We start from the raw sequence: 23,325 nt of genomic DNA on the forward strand, positions 1-23,325 counted from the left end.
TGGAATATATAGCAGCCTGTCCTGGAGATTATTATAATATCATTTGGGTATTCTTTAACATTTATTTTTGCAATTGTATAATTCTTGTTTACAGACAAGTGATGTAGATCATGTCGACCATAATGAACAGATGTGACTATAAGGAGTACAGCTACCACCCGTAGTGACTTTTAATAGCAGGTTAGGAGAGCAAAACCCTAACCCTTTTCCTAACCTTAAGTCTCCTAACCTGCCACATTAATTCTCCTAACCTGCTGCGTAAATTCTTCTAACCTGCTACTAAAGTCTCTTCTGGTCGTAGATGTACTTCTTTTAGTCAGAACCATAATGACCCTGACACACGGGCAAGGGGAGGTGTGTCTGTGTCACACACGGCCACAGCACAAAACACTCAAGTGTATTCTTTCAGATGTTTTATGTTTCCTTTACATAATAAAAGGTCCACATATCATAGACCATATCATCATCATTTGACCACATCAAATAGTTGAAAACATCGCTTAAACTTTATTGACAGAATATGATGCAAGCCATTGGAGTCATATTGTGACAGTATTGCGTTGTGTTGTTGAGAGTATTCCATGCTCTGTTTGACACAACATCTAGTACTCCTTCATCTTTTAAAAGGGCTATTTGAAGACTTGCTTTATGACCATGGCTAGGTTAGCACATAGCTTATCCATTAGGACTGTATTTTAAACACACAGCGAGTAGTTCATCTCATGAGTCTCTTCCTTACTTATATGTGGACCATGCACTGCCTTTCCCTGGAAAATATATACTAGGAGAAAAAAAAAGATAATGAAATGTCCCATTCCAGCTGTCTGATCTACGCCAAGCCTTACAATAATTTTTACGAGGAGAAATTTTTAAAAGTGTACGATAATGAGAATAATATGAACTAATCGCTAACTGAACATCAATGCTGCTGAAAGTAAAGCATGTAATAACAGCGGAGCACTTCATACAATGTATAGACAAAGTGGTCCTGGGATAGATCAAACAACTCTTCATAAAAGATGATCCTACTGCCTCTAAGTACTAGAAAACAAGATATAGAAAGTTGAGAATGCTTTTGATAGTAAATAGAAAAACCCCACACATTTTTGCACATTTGTGGCACAGGAATATACAGTGATCAATAAACAAAATGACAAGCTTCACAATATCCATGGCTTTTTGTTAGTTTTTCTATACAATGCATACCCACCTTGAATTCAATGTGTCTTATTCCACAAAGGAGGAACGCATATGTACAATAAATACGTCATTATTATAACTACAGCCGTTCAAGATAATATTACCTGACAATTTCTTAAGTTAATTATATTTCTTGATTTTTTTTTTCCCCCATTTGTTTGTAAAAAATTGTTAGAAATTAAATTGAATAGACAGGTCAGCAAAATGTAGTTTTTTAAATGTTTGAAACCTTACAAAAATGACATCTGAAAATGCTATTTTTCCTGTGTTTTTTTTCTTTACGTTCTTTAAAACAAAAATGTTAAAATGGTGCATCTGGCATAGTTTGAGAAAGAGAGAAATATTGATGATGAAGTAATTCCATAACGCATACATACAACAAAGAGGACAAAGATAACTATCAAAAACAGTGAGGCTGAAAATCACCCATGGGTCACTGTTGTCCATCCCAAACAGTGATCTAGCCGTGGGGTGTTCTGTGTTATTGGACTACGGCAAACCCTGGGTCGTGTTCATTCGGCACGAACAGTAGGAAAGGTTTTCAGACGGACAACAGAAATGAACGCCCCTATAGGACAAGTGCAGGTAGTACTACCTCTGTTTAAAATATTTGCTTCAGTTTGGTGCTTACTGAACACGGCCAATACAACATCTGTTCCATCTGGGTGCAACAAAAATAGTGCTTATACTACTGTATATGGGAGTAAGGCTACCTAACTAGTTGGGATACTAAATGGATAAAATAGTAACATTCAGCACAAATACTCAAATGAACTTTATCTTCCCTGTGTCTCAAAATATTGCACCTGCTTTTGAAGTTTATCAAAAAGGGCAAGGAGTAATCCACTGCTCTCTGGCAATATGTTTATTTTACATTTTAAACTGCAGGGTATAAGAGGCAATAACCAGGCAACTCCTGCTTGCAAGAAGAAAATTAAATTGGAATTAATATTTCCTGCTGCTTTAAAATGGATGCACTAGTATTTGTTACTTCCAAATGTTATCCTGAAATAATTCAACATCAGGCATTGCTGAAATAGAGCCACAATTATCATGAGATGGAACAATAATCAATTCAATAATAATCAATCAATTCACCCTGGATTCCTGGTGGACAGAAACAATATCCCTACTCTCTGTACCTAAGTGCTCTGCATGTACAGTCCTGTGCATTGCCATAACCCATCATGTACAGTACCAGTCAAAAGTTGACACACCTACTCATTCCAGGGTTTTTCTTTGATTTTACTATATTCTACATTGTATAATAATAGTGAAGACATCAAAACTATGAAATAACACATGTGAAATCATGTAGTAACCAGTGTTAAACAAATCAAAATATATTTTATATTTGAGATTCATCAAAGTAGCCACCCTTCGCCTTGATGACAGCTTTGCTCACGCTTGGCATTCTCTCAACCAGCTTCATGAGTTAGTCACCTGGAATGCATTTAAATTAACAGGTGTGCCTTGTTAAAAGTTAATTTGTGGAATTTCTTTCCTTCTTAACGCGTTTGAGCTAATCAGTTGTGTTGTGACAAGGTAGGGTTGATATACTGAAGATGGTCTTTTACCAAAATGGGGTTAAGTCCATATTATGGCAAGTCTAGCTCAAATAAGCAAAGAGACACGGCAGTCTATCATTACTTTAAGACATGAAGGTCAGTCAATCCAGAACATTTCAAGAACTTTGAAAGTTTCTTCAAGTGCAGTCACAAAAACCATCGAGCGATATGATGAAATTGGCTCTCATGAGGACCACCACAGGAAAGGAAGACCCAGAGTTACCTCTGCTGCAGAGAATAAGTTCATTAGAGTTACCAGCCTCAGATTGCATACCAAATAAATACTTCACAGAGTTCAAGTAACAGACACATCTCAACATCAACTGTTCAGAGGAGACTGGTCTGATGTGTCCAAATTTAAGACCACCAACCACCATGTCTTTGTGAGACGCAGAGTGGGTGGACAGATGATCTCTGCATGTGTGGTTCCCACTATGAAGCATGGAGGAGGTGATGTGATGGTGTGGGGTTGCTTTGCTGGTGACACTGTCAGTGATTTATTTAGAATTCAAGGCACACTTAACCAACATGGCTCCCACAGCATTGTGCAGCGATACACCATCTCATCTGGTTTGCGCTTAGTGGGACTCATTTGTTTTTCAACAGGACAATGACCCAAAACACATCTACAGGCTGTGTATGGGCTATTTGACCAAGAAAGAGAGTGATGGAGTACTGCATCAGATGACCTGGCCTCCACAATCACCCGACCTAAACCCAATTGAGATGGTTTGGGATGAGTTGGACCGCAGATTGAAGGAAAAGCAGCCAACAAGTGCTCAGCATATGTGGGAACTCCTTCAAGACTGCTGGAAAAGTATTTCAGGTGAAGCTGGTTGAGAGAATGCTAAAAATGTGCAAAGCTGTCATCAAGGCAAAGAGTGGCTACTTTGAAGAATCTCAAATATATTTTGATTTGTTTAACACTTATTTTGGTTACTACATGGTTCCATTGTGTTATTTCATAGTATTTTTCTTTCTTTTTACAAGAAAATAGCAAAAATAAAGAAAAACCCTTGAATGAGTAGGTATGAGTAGGTAACTTTGACTGGTACTGTATATCCTGTAAATATCTCTTTCTATAGAACTGTTTGATTTATGTCGATATTCAAGTTGCATTTGTCATTCTGTATTTATTTATTGTCTCCTGTTCAAAGTACCTTTCAGATACGCAAACACTTCAGAAGACACCAAACATCTAAATAGCTTAGAGCAGGCTAAATAGCTTAGAGCAGGTTTAAAGCTAATAGCTAGCTAGCCACTCTCCCTGACCGTTTTCAAATGCCTCCCAGACACCATGGGGATAATGTTGACACAAGAAAGTTCAAATAGTATCTAAACGGAATCCATAACTTTGAATGACAGGGTAGAGTGAACAATAGCAAATCCTATTAGCTAAGAGATGAAAACAGGGGAGAGAGGGAACCCCTGTGCCTCTTCCCCCCCATTCCCACTCCTAAATAAGTACAAACCATGGTCCTATGGGAAACGCCTTAGATTTTGAGTCTAAGGATGATCCCTCCCACCAAATCCAATACCTGTATCCTCTCCATTTAAATAAAAACTTATTCACCTGATCTCTCAGTACGTTCACATGAGCTCTCGTCCAATCAAATCCCTCTAAATGATCTCTCCAATCAATACCCCATCAATTTTATATGCTTTAGGATACTAACTCCTCAATTCAATCACTTCTGAACTACAGCCCCCAGGCTGCCTCAGATGAAAAGGTGAAAGGATACAGGGCAACTCTGCTATAGGTTCAGTTTCTGTGCCTTCATATCCAATGGGAGTAGTATTTTTTCAGCGGTGCATCCAATCCAAGTCCAGATGGTGCATTGGGCTGTCTCTCTTTGTGGGATATGTATCCATCCTTGTTTCAACAATCAGTTAGAAAAGCATTGCTTCAGACAACTCTGGGGTCTCAATCATCCTCTTTTCTCCCCACAAGTCTTTGAAGAAAGCTCAAGCTCAAAGGCTTGAGAGTATCAGGTCAAAGTTAAACCATCACAATCACCTTTTTAAAACAAAGGTTTGGCCGGTCTGGTAGAATTTCTCTTCCAATAATTCACAACCAAATGTGGAAAAACAGGGTGATGGTTGAATTCAGAAATCAGAGAAAGAGCAGGGATTTGAGAGTGGTGCAGTTCTCAAAAAGATAGCTTGGTAATTCCAGACATAACAAAGACTTGAGTTCGGTAAGGAAAGCTCAAGCGAGACAAAATATTGCTTCAAAAACAAGCACATAAATCCAAAACAAAAGACACCCCACACTCGGGACACTGCCACAAGCATATAAAGACAGGGGTTCTCCACAAAGATGGGCACGCTCATAACTGGTAGCGGCAATGTAGTAACAACATCCATAGCACTAATGACGATAGTAATAACAAGAGGAATTGAAAGGGGTTTGCATCACGTTCAAATGAAAAGTCATTTCAGAGTTTGGTGGCCTCTTTTGACTCGTTGATTGTGTTCTTCATACAGGTTAGTTTGGTAGGCACACTAACAGGCACTGCATGCGATGAGGGTTGAGGTGTGGTGTGGGGAAGGGTTGTGGTATTGCGTCGGGGCGGGGTGAGGTTCATTTCTGTCCACTGATGGACTGGGATATGGAGCGAGGCGGGATCATGTCCAGCAGGTATTCCCTCTGGCGGTCAGCCAGGCTGGACCCCTTGTGGCCGACCACATTGCCTGGGTTCAGGTAGGCAATGTTCACCCCTGGAGAGGGAGGAAGAGGGAGGAAGGCAGTGTGAGACTGTCAGAAAGGCCTGCCTCAGCCCCATCCCCTGGTCTATAAAGTTATTTGGCTAATCTCAGCCCCATCCCAACCCCCGGTCCATACAGTTGTATGGCGGATTTCCGTCCCATCCCCAGCCCAACCCCTGGTCTATAAAGTTATTTGGCTGATCTCAGTCCCATCCCCTGGTCTATAAAGTTATTTGGCTGATCTCAGTCCCATCCCCTGGTCTATAAAGTTATTTGGCTGATCTCAGTCCCATCCCCTGATCTATAAAGTTATTTGGCTGATCTCAGTCCCATCCCCTGGTCTATAAAGTTCTTTGGCTGATTGCACACCAATATCATTCATCACTCCAGTGTTAATCTGCAAAATTGTAATTATTCGCCTACCTCCTCATGCCTTTTGCACACAATGTATATAGACTCCCTTTTTTTCTACTGTGTTATTGACTTGTTAATTGTTTACTCCATGTGTAACTCTGTGTTGTCTGTTCACACTGCTATGCTTTATCTTGGCCAGGTCGCAGTTGCAAATGATGAACTTGAAATGAACTTGTTCTCAACTAGCCTACCTGGTTAAATAAAGGTGAAATAAAATAAATAAAAATAAATAAATCTCAGTCCCATCCTCAGCCCAACCCCTGGTCTATAAAGTTATTTGGCTGATCTCAGTCCCATCCCCAGGTCTATAAAGTTATTTGGCTGATCTCAGTCCCATCCTCAGCCCAACCCCTGGTCTATAAAGTTATTTGGCTGATCTCAGTCCCATCCCCAGGTCTATAAAGTTATTTGGCTGATCTCAGTCCCATCTCCAGCCCAACCCCTGGTCTATAAAGTTCTTTGGCTGATCTCAGTCCCATCCTCAGCCCAGCCCCTGGTCTATAACGTTTTTTGGCTGATCTCAGTCCCATCCCCAGGTCTATAAAGTTATTTGGCTGATCTCAGTCCCATCCTCAGCCCAGCCCCTGGTCTATAAAGTTATTTGGCTGATCTCAGTCCCATCCTCAGCCCAGCCCCTGGTCTATAAAGTTATTTGGCTGATCTCAGTCCCATCCTCAGCCCAGCCCCTGGTCTATAAATTATTTGGCTGATCTCAGTCCCATCCCCAGGTCTATAACGTTCTTTGGCTGATCTCAGTCCCATCTCCAGCCCAACCCCTGGTCTATAAAGTTATTTGGCTGATCTCAGTCCCATCCTCAGCCCAGCCCCTGGTCTATAAAGTTATTTGGCTGATCTCAGTCCCATCCCCAGCCCAGCCCCTGGTCTATAAAGTTATTTGGCTGATCTCAGTCCCATCCCCAGGTCTATAACGTTCTTTGGCTGATCTCAGTCCCATCTCCAGCCCAACCCCAGGTCTATAAAGTTCTTTGGCTGATCTCAGTCCCATCCTCAGCCCAGCCCCTGGTCTATAAAGTTATTTGGCTGATCTCAGTCCCATCCCCAGGTCTATAACATTCTTTGGCTGATCTCAGTCCCATCTCCAGCCCAACCCCTGGTCTATAAAGTTCTTTGGCTGATCTCAGTCCCATCCTCAGCCCAGCCCCTGGTCTATAAAGTTATTTGGCTGATCTCAGTCCCATCCCCTGGTCTATAAAGTTATTTGGCTGATCTCAGTCCCATCCTCAGCCCAGCCCCTGGTCTATAAAGTTATTTGGCTGATCTCAGTCCCATCCTCAGCCCAGCCCCTGGTCTATAAAGTTATTTGGCTGATCTCAGTCCCATCCTCAGCCCAGCCCCTGGTCTATAAAGTTATTTGGCTGATCTCAGTCCCATCCCCAGCCCCTGGTCTATAAAGTTATTTGGCTGATCTCAGTCCCATCCCCAGCCCAACCCCTGATCTGTTTACTCACCAGGGATGCTGTAGAGCTGGCGGCGGTTGTCGTGATGCTGCTGCTGCTGTGCCCGGCTGTGCCCACTAGTGCCCAGCTGTCCACTGCGCTTTCCAGTCATGCCCAGCAGGCTGCTGGCCACCGAGAGCTGGGAGGCCTGGGCAAAGTTGGAGAGGACACCCCGGGCCGAGCCAGACAGACCCCGTTGGAGGGAGGCTTGTGACTGGGTCACCTGGGGCTGTGGCGCCTGGAGGTCACACACACACACATATCAGATGGAGAGTCCATTTGTCAGCACGGGACATCCTCAACAACTAAAGGGGGTGTGATGATGGTTGGGGAAATGTGAAAGTATCAATGCACATTCCCCGCCTACCTCAGGATTCCCCTTTTTGCAGCCATTTTACCCCTGTTTTTATCACATAATCGTCGCTGGATGGATTTCAAAATAATATATGCCACTTTTAACCAAAGCAACTTACAGTCTTGCGTGCATACATTTTAAGTATGGGTGGTCCCAGGAATCTAACCCACTATTCTGGCACAGCAAGCACCATGCTCTACCAACTGAGCTACAGAGGACCACGTGAAAGCAATGCACATTCCAACCCTTGCTTGTAAATACACTTCCCAATTGATTTTGCGATTGCTTTTTAACGACCACTCAAACACATGCCAGTCCAGTTCAAAATGTCAACAATGGCATGTGGTTTTTGATATACATCCATTTCAACGTCCCCCCCCCCCCCCCCTTTAGACGGGGATTAAAGACAGAAGAGAAAGTGATCATTGCACAAGACGGTGGTACATTTTTGTAAAGTTTTAAAAAGTTCAGATTTAATTCATTTGAAGTGTTTACAAAGTAACTCAGCCAGTCGCTCCCGAAAATGTACAACCAAATCTTATAAATTGGGGGTTTAATATTACACAAGACGGAGGTTTATATGGTTTATAAGCTATAATTCAGTCAATATTTGATCAATTAAAAAAAGATTGATCAAGTATCAATTACGCAGCTGTTACAATTGGACCTTTCATAAACTTTGCTGAACAATGCTAAATGACAGGGTGTCTGTTACAGCAGGTAGCACTTACTAACAGCGGTGACAGTGACATACCTGTCTGTGTGTGTGATGTCTGCTCATAGACTCCGCCTTACTGACGCTTGGAACAGTTTGAGCTGAACTGGTGGCAAGAGCGGCTTGCAACTGGATTCTCTGCTCAATCTCCTGTGACACATTTAGTAAAATATGGTTACACACACACACACACACACACACACACACTATAAACAATGGTTGCCTGAACAGAGCAACGGGGAACCAATGAAATGCTGACCTGCTCCTGCTGTAGAGCCTTGACGAAGGCGTTCTTCAGCCTATTGGTGTGCTCGGCCTTCAGTGCCTTCTTCTGATTGGACGACATACAGGTCTCGCAAAGTATGCGCCCACCCTTCTCCTGCTTCCAGTGAGGGGTGAAGTCCGTCTTGCACTGGGCACACGAGAAGGGCTCCATGGAGGAGGGCAAACGCAGTTTGCCTAAAGAGAGAGCCACAAGAGTTCAATGAGGGGGGAAGAGCCCAATTCCAAACCGACTCATCTGATAACATTGTTGGTTTGATGGTTGTGTGCAGGACAAATGGCTAGCTAGGCATCAGCAAAAGGGTTCCAGTTCCTTCCCTCACCCTGACTGTCAATGACACTCTGCACAACCTCCTCCAGGCCCACCATGTAGATAAACTCGCTGTTGGCCGCTGACGGCAGGAAGTGGAGGAGCGGCGCTGGCGGCTTGGGAGGAGGGATCTCCAGCAGGGTTTTCTCCAGCTGCTTCCTCAGGGCAAGTTTGGCGGCTGCCTGACTGCTGGCTGTGTCTGCCATGGAGGAGCCCACCAATGTCCCCCCTGGGCTGTGTGTGGCTGAGGGGCTGGCTGCCCCCACCCCCGACACCCCGCTGACTCCTCCCGCGGCTCCGGCCGCCTGCATTTGGGTCAGGTTCATGTAGATGGCAGAGGAGGAGGAGGAGGAGCCAGAGCGCTGAGAAGCTGCCACCTGCTGGGTGGAAGACTGCAAGTAAACACAGAGAACCATACCCGTCATTCAGAACAGTGGTTTTACGTTTAAGTCTGATGGCACGACAGCTACATTGATCTGCTAAAAATGATATAACAACCCTCAAAACCTGTCATCTGAGTGGAAGCAACTGATTTTGAACCTCTATGACAGTGGTATTCAAACTTTCGCAGCAATTTTTCTATGGACATACCCTGTCCATAGACTGCTTACAGATGAAGGAAACCAATATGTGATTTTGTAATTTGGGTAAACTATCCCTTTAGTTTGAGAGAACCAATAAATACAATTTAATTAATAAAATAGTATTTTCTAATTATCTCTCAAAAAAGTTAGCATTATCCCCTATAATAATCTGTACTCTTATTTCATTTGTTTCCACTGCTCTATGATGATTATGACCAATAACAGGGATGACGTTGGGGTTTTACCTGCTGGTAGCTAATGGCGTTGTTAGAGCTGCCAGTCAAGGAGCGCATGCCACCCTGCTTCTGCTGTGCCAGCCTCTGGCCCTGCAGCTGGGCAGGGTTGGGCGCTATCACCCTGCTCTGTGACATCATCATCTGAGACATGGAGCTGTTGGTGGCTGACCTGATCACCGAGTGACCCTGGGGGAGGAAAGAGGGGAAGAAGGAGGAAGAGAAGGAGAAAAAGATCATAAATAAGACATGGGTGGTGTTTTTTGTCGGGTTTTCAGTGTCATGTCATTTTCCTGCTCATATTCACCAGAGATGATTTAAGAGGGTAATGCCTCTTCATACCACGAGATGGCACCACTGTGCTATTATTGAAACAGGAGACTGCTTTATTGTGAGATGGTTCTCAAGCAAAATATAAAAAATCATTGTTCAATCCCATCCCCCAACTTTGGCTTCCTTGCGCCTGCCCAACTTGCATTGTGACCGACCCAAGGCACAAAGGGAACCCAAAGATAACCAGTACTGTAGCCCACCTGTGCAATGCTGTAGCCCACCTGTGCAGTGCGATGGTTCTGGGGCTCTGGGGTGTGGTGGCCAGGGCGACCAGACATCTTGCTCATGCTCTGAGCACCGTGGACGACACCGCTCTGGAAGGCAGACGCTGTGTTCTGGACTACAGGGACCTGAGGGGGACGGAGGGTAGAGGTGATAGAGGGGTCAAACATAGAATAATACTAATGTAATAAGGTTATTTACCTGACACTTTTATCCTAAGCAACTTATAGGTAAGCCCTTTTCACTCTATATTGGGTGAATATAGCAGATTTGGTCACTGATATGAGCATTAATTGGATAGCAGTATAGTAACATACTATACATTACGTCAGAGCTCTGGGTATCCGTTTTAAAGCGGTATATTTAAATTTTTTAACCTTTATTTAACTAAGCAAGTCAGTTAAGAACAAATTCTTATTTACAATGACGGCCTACCAAAAGGCCTCCTGCGGGGATGGGGGTGTAACGCTCTGTGTGTAGAGGGTGCAAAGTCAGGCGCAGAAAGCAGAGAGTACAGGGTAGTGCTATTTATTGCACACACGGCGAACATAAGTCACCCCACGAAACACAGGGCGCACACAAAACAAATGCCCCAAACACGGGGACTCAAACAGTCCGGAGAAAAACCCACGAACGAGACACGTCAACATCGAACGTGCTCAGAGCAACACAAAACAATCCCGCACAAGGAGCAGGCGGGCCTACTGGCTAACATAGCCCGACTAATCAGCCTACACACAAAACAGGTGAAACCAATAAACAGAAAGGGGAAAAGGGATCAGTGGCAGCTAGTAGGCCGGTGACGCCGAGCGCCACCCAAACAGGAAGGGGAGCCACCTTCGGTAGGAGTCGTGACGGGGGGCTGGGATTAAAAATAAAAATAGATGAAATAAAAATATAGGACAAAACACACAACAAGAGAGACACCACAACACTACATAAAGAGATAACTAAGATGACAACATAGCATGGCAGCAACACATGGGAATCAACTGACAGACATTCCAAGCGGGAGCACCACCTGCAACAAGAAGATGCCCCCATCCTTCATGCCAATTGGGTTACTTTGGCATTAATGATTGTTATGTTTGATGTACAATTACGGCGTCATACCCTGGGTTGTTGTTCTGAACAGAAGGAGCCTATATTCGGCGTAATGTGAAGAAAATGATCTGTGAATTAGCACCCGAATGCACCCATGGCTCCATTCCATGCGCACCAAAAATTCTGTTCCTCTGAAGTGCCTTGTGAAAGCCTAACACTAAAAATCAGATTATAGAACTTCGCTACTCATGTTGGCAATAAAATAATCATTCAAATATGCACACCTAACCCTGATTGCAATTTGTAATGGACCATTTTTGGATTGCATTAACAACAGTAATTGTGTGATGGTGTGGATGCGGGGCTGTGTTCCAAACCCAAAAAATACAAGGGTGCTTGCTTCAGTTCCTTAACAGTACAGCTAGCAGAGCTCAAAATATAATCTAATTGTTGAAGGCTCTTTCCTTGTCTCATAAACGTGTATTTAAATGACTTAGGAACTGTGCACACATAGGTGTGGTGTGTAGCAACTTGGAGACACCAATTTGACCTCTGACCCTGAAATTGTTTTATCTTATACTGCATCTACCCCAAATGTTGCATGGATATTCTCATTGTGTTATTGAATGTGTCCAGAGTATTTCCATATTTCTTTATCAACAAATGCTGCAGAAAGTACAATAAATGTCAAATGCAGATAAAATGAACCGCGTAATGTTTGGATTCTTGTGTCAGGTGAACTGTTTGTTTCCCCATAATCTCTAAAGTGTTCCCTTTCAATTGCTACAATGGTTATGCATAAGCTTCTTTTTTATGTTTAGGCCCTATCCGTATAGGCCAATTCCTCCGAGTGTAAAGTGTTAATGCATAAGCAGTACGTCAGTGAGAAAAGGATGAGTGAGTGAGAGAGTGATGAGTGCAGTGGCTGAGAGAATAAGAGAGGGTTGAGTGTGGTGGATGAGAGAGAGAGAGAGGGATGAGTGTAGTGGCTGAGAGAGAGAGAGAGAGATGAGTGCGGTGGCTGAGAGTGTGACAGAGTGAGCAGTGGATGCCAGAGGGATGAGCGAGTGAATGACTGAAGCAGATGAGTATAGAGGATGGATGGGACAGCATTGGATGGGTGACTGACTGACCTTCTGCACCAGGTTCTCCTTCTGCATCTGGCTCTGCCTCAGCTTCTTCAGGAGCACCAGCCTGGCCTCCTCCAGCCTCAGCTCCTCTCTCAGAGCCCTGATCATCTTCTGCCTCTCCTCCCCTGTCTTACCCTGAAGCACACACATAGAAACAAATGAGCACACATACTGTACCCACTTCTGCCATTCCTCTCCATACCCACATATACAACTATAAAACATTTTATCTATTCTACTTGGTTTTTGTGTATAGATTATGTGTATTATGTGTATAGATTATTATAGATTATGTGTTATAGCTGATACCAATGATGTATCGATGATATAATGTATTATAGCTAATACCAAATTAATATCTGTACTGTTTGCCTACAGTGTCTCAAAACTATCTCAGTGGTCCACAATGTATTTTTTTTAAATGAATGTATTAACTCTACACAACTATGCACTATTCTAACACTCATACACACAAAAAGACAATATGCACATACTTCAACATTTGTCAAGACTGCGCTAATATGTGCTGTAACACACACAAACACACCCTAAACATCTCCAGGTTCGCTGCCCTCAGGCGTTCTTCCCCTTGGCTGGGCCCTCTTGGACTGGATGCCTCATTGTCTGACAGGACGATCACATCAGGGGAGGGTGTGTGTCGCTCCCGGTCCGCGTCACTGTGGAGGAACACACACAATTTCAACTCTGACTGACTGATTCTTAATTGTAAGAAGGATTTCTATTTTCCCTCCTATCCTCTTGTACTCCCCCTCTCTCCTCCTCCACTCACCCTTTCCGGGCGCTGAAATCCACTGGCTCCTCGCCCATGTTCTCCTTCCCGCTCTTTCCCACCATCCCATGGGCTCCCACAACCTGACCACGGAGGCTCCCATTGGTCTTCTCCTCATAAGCCCCTCCCCCCGAAGACCCATGACCCTTGACCTCACCCCTTAGGGCCCCGCCTCCTGAGACCCCTCCCAATCCTCCCCCCTCCAGGCCGGCCAGGTCCTTGCGTTTCAGATAGGCCAGCATCTTGAGGCGCTCCATGGCTTGGTGGCCCTCCATCTTGATGCGTTTGGAGAGCAGCTCATCTCGCTCACTGCTCGTGGCGCCGCCTGCAGGCGAGGAGGAGTCCAGGCCTCGCTTCAGCAGGCTCAGCCGCACCGCCTCCTCATTCAGTCGCTCCATACTGGACTGGATGGATGAAAAAGAGAGACAGGGATAAAGGGATGGAGAGGAGTACGTAGGAAATCTCTTAAGTTAGCCATGATTATTTGTCCTAATGTGGCCGATGTGAAATGGCTAGCTAGTTAGCAGTGGTGCGCGCTAGTAGTGTTTCAGTCGGTGACGTCACTTGCTCTGCAAGGGCCGCGGCTTTTGTAGAGCGATGGGTAACGATGCTTCGTGAGTGACTGTGGTTGATGTGTGCAGAGGGTCCCTGGTTCGAGCCCAGGTTGGGGCGAGGAGAGGGACGGAAGCTATACTGTTACACTAAGATAAAACAAATATGATTATGACATATATTGAAATGTGCAACTCAAACAATGAAAACCTCTACTCAAGCAAAGAAAGAAGATATCTTCACTTGTACGTACAGTGGGCATACTTGAGCTAATGATACACTAGCAATTTTAGGAGACAATATTGCTGGCAACGGAGTAGGGTATGAGACACTGGAGCAATTATAAGCAATATGGCCATGAATAGCATATGAACTTAAAACCTAAATTTCCCCATTTATTTACTCATCCCCTATAGCTTTTTGTTGCTTGTTGACTGACACATTGGTACTGGAATTTGTCAACTAACAAACGAGCAACAAAGAACTCAACCTACTGTCAGTCAAGTCAACAATGGCAATGCAGACATAAGGATAGCTAGATTTAGCAAACGTTTTGCTTCACAATTCTAAGCTCGTAAGTGTAAATGGTATTCATCAAGCTATCCAGCTAGTTTAACATACAAAAAAACTATCTAAAAGAAAAACGAAAAAGGCTAGCTAGCAAATTAGCCTGTTAGTCTGATTGACATAGCATGGGTTTCGGTTAGCATGCTAATGACGATTAGCATGCACCCCAGGGTGGATATATGTCCATTAACATGACAAACTGAATACAGTAAAACACTGAGTGTACAAAACACTAGGATCACCTGCTCTTTCAATGACATTAACTGACCAGGTGAATCGAAATGAAAGCCATGATCCCTTATTGATGTCACCTGTTAAATCCACTTCAATCAGTGTAGATGAACGGGAAGAAACAGGTTAAAGAAGGATTTTTAAGTCTTGAGACATGGATTGTATATGTATGCGCCATTCAGAGGGTGAATGGGCAATGCAAAATATTTAAGTGCCTTTGAACAGGGTATGGTAGTAGGTGCCTGGCGCACTGGTTTGAGTGTATCAAGAACTGCAACGCTGCTTGGTTTTTCACACTCAACAGTTCCTATGTGTATCAAGAATGGTCCACCACCCAAAGGACATCCAGCCAACTTGACACAACTGTGGGAAGCATTGGAGTCAACATGGGCCAGCATACCTGTGGGACCCTTTCGACTGATCAAAATTCCTCAGCTTATAATAAGTTGCTCATTTTCAATGGAAAAATGTTGCAGCAGCCACAGTGAAGGATAGCTGACAGGTCTGCTGCTCTCCCACCATATTGTTTGTTTTGCCACCTCAGACAGCGCTAACAGTTATCTGTCATTACCCCTGTCCCATAACCATAGACTAGCAGCAGGCTAACACAGTACAGCACACACAGCTATCCTATTGAATTAAGAGTCAAATAAGCATGTGTAACAACTGTTACAACTCCAATAATCACTATTCATACTTCTATCCTAAAAGTTCATATTTCCATCAAAGCCAACAGAAAACAATGGGAGAAATACTTTCTGTCCTTTAACATGGTTGCAGGTACAGAAAAAGGCACACATTTTTTCCTTCCTGACCTTCTCCAGTCTGAGTTTAAGGGGTATGTAATATGATATGTACCCAAGACAAAACATGCTTTAGGGCTTTATGTATCTATATGGATGTATATTGTACCGTGTGTGTGTGTTACTGTAACATGCTTGGGCACACATGCACACACATGCGCATAGAGACGGTCAATTAATTAATATGTCATGTCCTCTATCAGGCCCTGAAATGGTTCACCGTGTGTGTGTGCAAATCCGATTGTATTTGACACACTTGAGTCATACAAAGGTTGGTTGAGGATGCACAGGCAGACAATGTAGGTTGTGCCACAGGGAGTTAGTTTGCCCTGCAACTTCAACCAATGATACGCTTGAAGAAGTTGGAGAGGGATGAGGATTGGCCAGGAAGAGGGGGGGAGTGGGGGGAGGGGTTGTCAGGGGACTAGGATGGTGGACTGGTTATAATTAGAGCATAATGCCTTGCTATGTAGAAATGGTAGCACTCTTGTGTACACACACTAACACACACATACTACCACACCCATTTATAAGGGAACACACATAGTATGCTTTTTCAATGTAGCAATTAATAAATACAAAAAAATATGTTTACTACTCTCTCTCTCCAGGTCCAGAGAGTCGTCATGCATGAGACATGGAAGTTACCACGTCCTTTACAAAAGGAAAAAGGAAGTGTTAACCCACATAGAAAACTGTGGAGAGAGAGAGAGAGACAGAGAGAGCAAGAGCGAGAGAGATGAGGAGAAGGTAGAATAGTGAGTAAGTGTGAGTAAAACCAAACGTGGCTAACAAGCCAATCAGAATTTTCTTGTGGTGTGTGTTTTTGTGTCTGTGTGTACATGTGATCATCTTTACCCAGCACCTCTGCCCCCCCCCCCCCCCCCCCCCCCCCTTCTCTGTCCCTATTGCTCCTTATATAATGTGATGACTGTTTCCCTCAGCTGCAACAAACCACCATCTATCTCTCTCTCCCACCAGTCTCCTCCCACAGCGCCCAACCCCAACACGCATCGACACACATGCACGCACACACACACCACACTCTGGGCACGCTGCCAAACAACACAAGTCAGACGCCTCCATACCGCGAGAGGAAGAGAGGAGGAAGAAAAAGGGGGTGCTAAGATGGAAGGATGGTAAACGAGAGGGGATGATCAGCATAAGCACAGACACACACAGACATACTTAAACAGCACACAGACAGACACAGACAAACAGACAGACAGTCAGACTAACATTCCCCAAAGCTACATAATCATTATCCTGCAAAGTGAATCTACTGTTGAAGTGATGTAGAGGTTGGACAAAAATACATTCTACTGGGACCAGCACCCTCGGATAAAAGATGCAGTGATATACACAAATCTGTCTTACTGTCCTTTCTCTTTTTTACAATGATCTTATTGGCATTCAAAATAAACAATCCTACAGGGACAACGGACAGACTGCTATGATACAGTATATATATCATAGTCACTGTAGCCTATATCCTGTAAAAGAGAGCTACACAATACAAGACTTTGACACAGTAACAGATAAAGATATGTACAGTATTCTTCAGCCATACCCAGCCCTGTGAGAAGACACGCACACACGGACGCACACACACACACACACGCGCACACTGGGATTTCAGAGACCATGCCAACATAAGGCTCCTTTGTTCCCGTTCCTCAACCCCCACCCCTCCTCCATTTTCCTACAGTTGTGCGATGCCAACAAAGCACCCGTATAAACACTCCCCTCCCTCCCCCTTCCCTGTCCTGACTCCACTTCCCTCCATCCATCCCTCAAAAAACACTGGGGAGAAAATACAACTTTGTTTTATCGTAAACATATGCTGCATAGTTGTGTTTGCAAGACCCCGAGGGGGGAAGGGAAGTGACGAATAAGGGCTTATGTCGTACTGTTGGCAATATAGTCCCAAGGGCTTTCATTTATGTAGGGACCAAGTATGTGCATGTACGTGGTGAATGAGGAGTAGATTACAAACAGAGATGTGATTTACTTCGTTAACCTTATTGTTGCTTGGTAGTGCAGAAGCAGCTTTTAGAAACCCACCAATCTCAGCCTAACCTGTCAATGAGAGAGCATAGGTTGTATGCAAATAATGAAGTACTGATGATCGCCACACTTTTGACAACACATTGTTAGCAAGGTGCAACCGAATGGAAGAAAGGAATCAGCCATGATCCCATCCATGTCCTGACTTAATGTGGGAGAACCCTGAGCTAAATTCTGAAAAAACACCAACACCAAAAAATCTTGTTTTAGCCTTTGTTCCAACATAATACCATATAGCAGTGGATCCCAAACTGTGGGTCAGGACCAGGTGGATCACGTGATTACATTTTTTTCGCATTGCACATATTTAGAAATACATTTTTGGAATGGAAAAACGGGTTCAGTGTCAACTTAAATGACTAAAAGCAAATAGAAAGTATGTAGAAAAGATAATGGACCTATAGAATAGCCTATAATCTTTGAGAACATACAACAAAATAAATGCTAGACTATCATGCCCCCATTCATTTTGTTATCATGTTTGAGCATAAGAACACAGCATTAGACTTGCAAAAATGTGTAGAATTGCAGGAGATTAGCTAATAACAGCAACAAAAAGAATCTCCGCTCCATGGCAACATTTGTAGAATAGCTGGAAATTAGGTTTAAAAATATAAATGTGTCTGTCCTCTGCTAAGGCGATATTTTTTACTTATTCTTTGGTCTGTGTAATATTAAAACGAGCTACTTTTATGTGTGTTGTGTTGTGATACTTTCATAAACTTTCATAATTGCCCCAGAGGGGATAAATAAAGTTGTATTTAATTTAAATGAATATGTACTGTCAGACTGAATCCCTAGAATGACTCTAAGGCTAATCTAAAAATCCTATCATCATTATAAATCACCATTATTACTATAATAATATGTAATGATCCGTTCATAAAGAACATGGGTGGTTCATGCCGGGTCACTGTGGTCATTAGGAGGGAATCAAACACAATCATATCTAACTCCATTCAAGATCAGTGTGTTTACGGGGGCGAGGAGAGAAATTAGGACAGGACACAAATAATTAACAGGGCCTTAAGTTTATCTATCTCATAAATGTAGCCTGATGAAAACTGTATTGACTGAAAAGAAAGGGGAAAATATATGAGGACATGGCAGTGATGGCATCAGGGGTTGTTGTCTACAACCAATAGGGTTTCATCACACGATCAACCCCAGAGTACAGAGGGTTCCTGACATGAGACTGGTTAGGAAACAGTGTCCATGGGAAACCAAGGGGTAGCTGGTCACCTTGACAAAAAAGTCAGATAAAAAAAAATGTAAAAACAGAATCTATTCAATTGGATGAATCAATTTACTCACACAATGAATCTAGCACAAAGCAAATGCAAAACACACACACACACAAACACACAGTCCAACATTACACTGTGATATCATATCACACCTGTTAGTGTCAGATCACATAATCCAGACAAACGAACCTACACACTGTCACCCACACCCATCCTCCTGCTCCCACTACACTACAACAACACTTAGGAGGCCCAGTTCTTCATCACACAACACTTATCACATGGTTGCCATGGCAACTATGGCCTGTCTATTTATAGACCGCACCACTAATCAATTTAATTTCTGCGGTTGCCTAAGCAAAGGAGGGAGCAAGGGACAAAGGGAGCAAGAAGAAGAGGAGGAGAGAGCAGAGATGTCAGAGTTTTGTATTCTGTTTACAGTGGAGATGCTGCATTTCCTAGAAAGACATCCATACCTTTGTCCTAATGATATGTCAATCACATTTATCTATAAAGCCCTTCTTACATCAGCTGATGTCACAAAGTGCTGTACAGAAACCCAGCCTAAAGCCCCAAACAGCAAGCAATGCAGATGTAGAAGCACGGTGGCTAGGAATAACTCCCTAGAAAGGCCGGAACCTAGAAAGAAACCTAGAAAGGAACCAGGCTATGAGGGGTGGCCAGTCATCTTCTGGCTGTGCCAGGTGGAGATAATAACAGAACATGGCCAATATGTTCAAATGTTCATAGATGACCAGCAGGGTCAAATAATAATCACAGTGGTTGTAGAGGGTGCAACAGGTTAGCACCTTAGGAGTAAATGTCAGTTGGCTTTTCATAGCCGAACCATGATTGATTGAGACAGGTTTGTTAAGAGGATTTTGAAATGGACCAAGATGGACAGACATGTACATGCATATTATGAAAATGGTCAATTCCACAGGTAACGATGCTGAAACTCAGATTTTTCACTTTAACCCTATCAGTCCCAAGACCCCAACATCAATTTTTGGGATGTTTATTATATTAAGCCAATTAAGTGTTTTAGGTCTACCGTTTTATTTTCAGGACAACCATTGCACACAAGTAAAACTCAAATCAGTTTGACAAACAGTTGCATTCATGAGTTTTATTGACAAATGTCAATTTAAAAAAATGGTCAGCCAAAGCAAAAACCTGATAAAAATTGAATGCTGTAAGTACAGAAATTGTTTGCTCACTGAGAAATTAATATGCAGCTAGTCAGTGATAACTGTGTGGAGTTTGGAGTTTGTGACCGCAACTATGTGAGCTTATTACAGCATATTACGCTTGTGAGCGTCATAGAGCAAAACATGCTACATGTGTTTGTGAGGGTCTCAGCCTTCCATAGATAGCTTTTAGTAGTTCGTAGCACAAATCATTCTGACGTTTTTATAAAAAGATTCGTCCCTGGGCCCCTTCGGGATCCGCCCTTGTCTCACAAACACCGCTCTAGCTCAGCCCCTGTTAATCATACATACTCGTTTTTTTTTTATTGAACCTTTATTTAACTTGGCAAGTCAGTTAAGAACAAATTCTGATTTACAATGACGGCCTACCCCGGCCAAACATGGACAACGCTGGGCCAATTGTGTGCCGCCCTATAGGACTCCCAATTACAGCCCGGATGTGATACAGCCTGGATTCAAACTAGGGATTGTAGTGTTGCCTTTTGCACTGATATGCAATGCCTTAGACCGCTACGCCACTCAGAGCATGATGGTCTGTAGGTCAAACACATGATGTTTAAAGGTCAAAAGTCCAAAACGTGACGATGAGACTCATTGGGTTAAAATGTATGCCAAACTAAAACCAACGATTGCAAAGTTAAACAAACCAAAACATGATATGCACAAGGATGAGTTTGAACAATTTCCACAGAAAATGTTACAAAAACACATTTAGCTGAAGAACAGTGCAGATGCAAAGTTCGGTAAAAGAAGGACGGCACAAAAGAGCACAACCCATCATTCTGCATTTGCATTGTTCATGTGTTTTTCTAACATTTTCAGTGGAAATTGTTTAAGTAGTCATTCTGAATTGTTGTATTGTTTGTATAGCTTTGCAATCATTGGTTTTTGTTTGACATACATTTTAAAGTGAAACATGTCAGTCTCAGCATCATTCTGTTACCGTGGAATTGCCCATACACAAATGCATTGCATCTGCCGTAAGGCCTATCCCATCTAGGTAGATAAGGTCTAGCCTATAACATGGGTCACAGAGTTGGGCCCACTGTCCCTTTAAGAACAAGAGTCACCCATTATCTCTCCTTTCTGTTCCCCTGTGGTGCCAAGCACTGTCCTAACGCGCTAGCCAGTCTGAGCCGGTCTATAACCTCAGGATATGTAATGATCTCTTAATATGAAGCCTTTAGTGACGTCACACGGGGGAGAGAGAGAGGTGGGTATGTGTGTGGGGGGCAGGCGTACAAACGCATGATGTGCAAAATTCAGATTAGTTCTATGGAGTTTGTATTGTGGACACCTTTCAAACCATCCACACTGCTTCTAACCTACATTAACCCACACATCGTCTGTCAACCACTCATGTCAGGGTTTGTGTTGTGATGATGATGTGAGGTATATGAACCCTAAAGAGTTGCCAGTTCGGGTCCCACTTCAGTTCAACCCTGGCTGTGCTCCTTTAATGGCACACTTCAGTCCAATTTGCTTCTGGAGATAAAGAGCCCAAGAGATGTATAATTTGAAGCCAGGAGATCTACAAATGGAGAATAGAATGACAGAAGAGCACGTATACAACCACCTGTCCACCCCCTTTCTGCATTTCTATTCCAAAAATAAAATGTATGGCAGAGGAATCTCCAAACTTTCATCTCACCTGCAAAAGTCAAAGTCAACTAGACAAGTTCTTCTAGGAATAAATCATCAGGAACGTGAGAGTCAAAATGTGTCATAAATCAAAGATTTTGGCTTTTTGTCTGTTTGTTACGGTTCGTTATATCTTTGTATAATTCAGTTTAACTGAATAGGGGTGGTACGGTCTCTGTTTGACCTCCATGAGTAAATGCCATGATAGTTTGAACAAGTAGTTCTCAAGGATGGAAAAGATTTGCTATTGGATTCCTGGAAAAAGTGGCACTGACTAGTGAAACATTGTCCCTCTGTGTTGGTCACAAAAAACAGAGGTAAAGTCTAACCCTAGTGGGAATAAATACAAAAGTTACAAAATGATAATAAAACACGTACATACACAAAATAGATTATCTGCTTATCTATTGGTTTTCACAAGTGACATTTCTGATGCAAAAATACATCAATTGACCTGTCACTGAAACATACATTAACCTGTCATACATTGACCTGCCACTGAAATGTTCATGAAACTCAAAAGAAAAAAAACGAAGTTGACACCAGCTGAACAAAATGTGATTAAAGTCAACTGATAAGAACTCTGATAATCTGGTTGCCCCACGTATCACTACAGGCATTCACTGATTCCTTCAACAGCACTTGTCATCGCCAACCATGGTGGCCATTTGCATAGGGCTAGGAAACAAGTTGAGAGGGTGAACACGTCTTCACTTACGTAAATGGCTGATGCATTTTGAATTAATTTTATTGTATGACATATGTACAACACTTCATGCCATTTGTCTCCAGTTCGCGCAAAAAAATATCCTTCATATTCACAAACTCGATCGTAGCAACGTTGATAAATATTTTTCAACAATCAAATTACAACCATCGGTTTCAGATTAACATTTTGTTCATAACGACACCACGAAGACGCATTTTCCCCCCAACCAATCTAGTTAAACCTCAAGGGACTCGAGATTAAACAATAAAAGTATTCTATCAATATGATCCGCGCTCACTGTATCATTTATTGCTATAATGTAAACAAATTTGGAACGTTTAAACATTATCAACGTTTGTGTCCGCTGTTTTAGGCAGACCTCTCTCATTACCTACATTTTGGAACTACAAATAACGGCAAAGCGCATCACTATTAACCCAATAGAACTACTATGTAACCGTTATTTCGCTCCTCATCTCACATTGTCCCAGTACTTCAGTTGGACTGAAGTCTGGAGTCTCCTCACATCTAGAACCATGATCCGGGCATTGAGGTTTTTAGTTAAACTTCACTTCAGATAGGCCGCGGCAAAATCCTCGGTCTCACCTGACTCGCCTTCACCCCGCAGGTTCCACTGGCTTCGGTTTTGGCTTTGGGATCCTGGGGCGCTGCAGTAAACACTCACAACCAGTCAGTCCCCGGCACTGGCAGGCAATACAAAAGCGCTGATTGGGCCCCGACAAGCTCTCACGCTCTCTGTCCGTAACCAGACAGACAAATTATTGGACAGCGCTTGTGTCACTGACGCGCCTCTACTCAAAGGTGTATGTTGTTGTCTGGAGGGGAGAAAAGAGGAGAAATTGACCGAGATGCCCATCCTGTGAACAATACAACATTTAGGCTATATGCCATCAAAAATGTGACATATGCTCATGTCGTCAGTTATTCTAG

General features: G+C 43.1%; 1 protein-coding gene across 6 annotated transcripts; it reads right to left on the reverse strand.

Moving 5' to 3' along the window:
- Positions 1-487: 487 nt before the first annotated feature.
- Positions 488-23,281, reverse strand: LOC110486376 (transcriptional repressor p66-beta). Of its 6 annotated transcripts, none has more exons than XM_090195876.1 (11): positions 22,981-23,281; positions 13,347-13,750; positions 13,104-13,233; positions 12,560-12,691; positions 10,382-10,510; positions 9,840-10,016; positions 9,024-9,390; positions 8,678-8,877; positions 8,458-8,568; positions 7,361-7,586; positions 488-5,489 (listed from the first exon to the last, which is right to left on the reverse strand). In XM_090195876.1, exons 2-11 carry the CDS (start codon positions 13,742-13,744, stop codon positions 5,353-5,355), a joined length of 2,007 nt encoding a protein of 668 aa, XP_090052002.1. In that variant the 5' UTR covers positions 13,745-13,750; positions 22,981-23,281; the 3' UTR covers positions 488-5,352. The 6 variants fall into 6 exon arrangements, with proteins under 6 accessions (XP_090052002.1, XP_090052009.1, XP_021413626.2 ...); XM_090195883.1 differs by having other exon boundaries at positions 9,024-9,387; positions 22,981-23,212; XM_021557951.3 differs by having other exon boundaries at positions 9,024-9,402; positions 22,981-23,212.
- Between the last annotated feature and the right edge of the window lie 44 nt (positions 23,282-23,325).

This window comes from Oncorhynchus mykiss, chromosome 2 (genome assembly GCF_057628025.1).
Source record: "Oncorhynchus mykiss isolate SJ-2025 chromosome 2, ASM5762802v1, whole genome shotgun sequence".
NCBI classification, from domain to species: domain Eukaryota; kingdom Metazoa; phylum Chordata; class Actinopteri; order Salmoniformes; family Salmonidae; genus Oncorhynchus; species Oncorhynchus mykiss.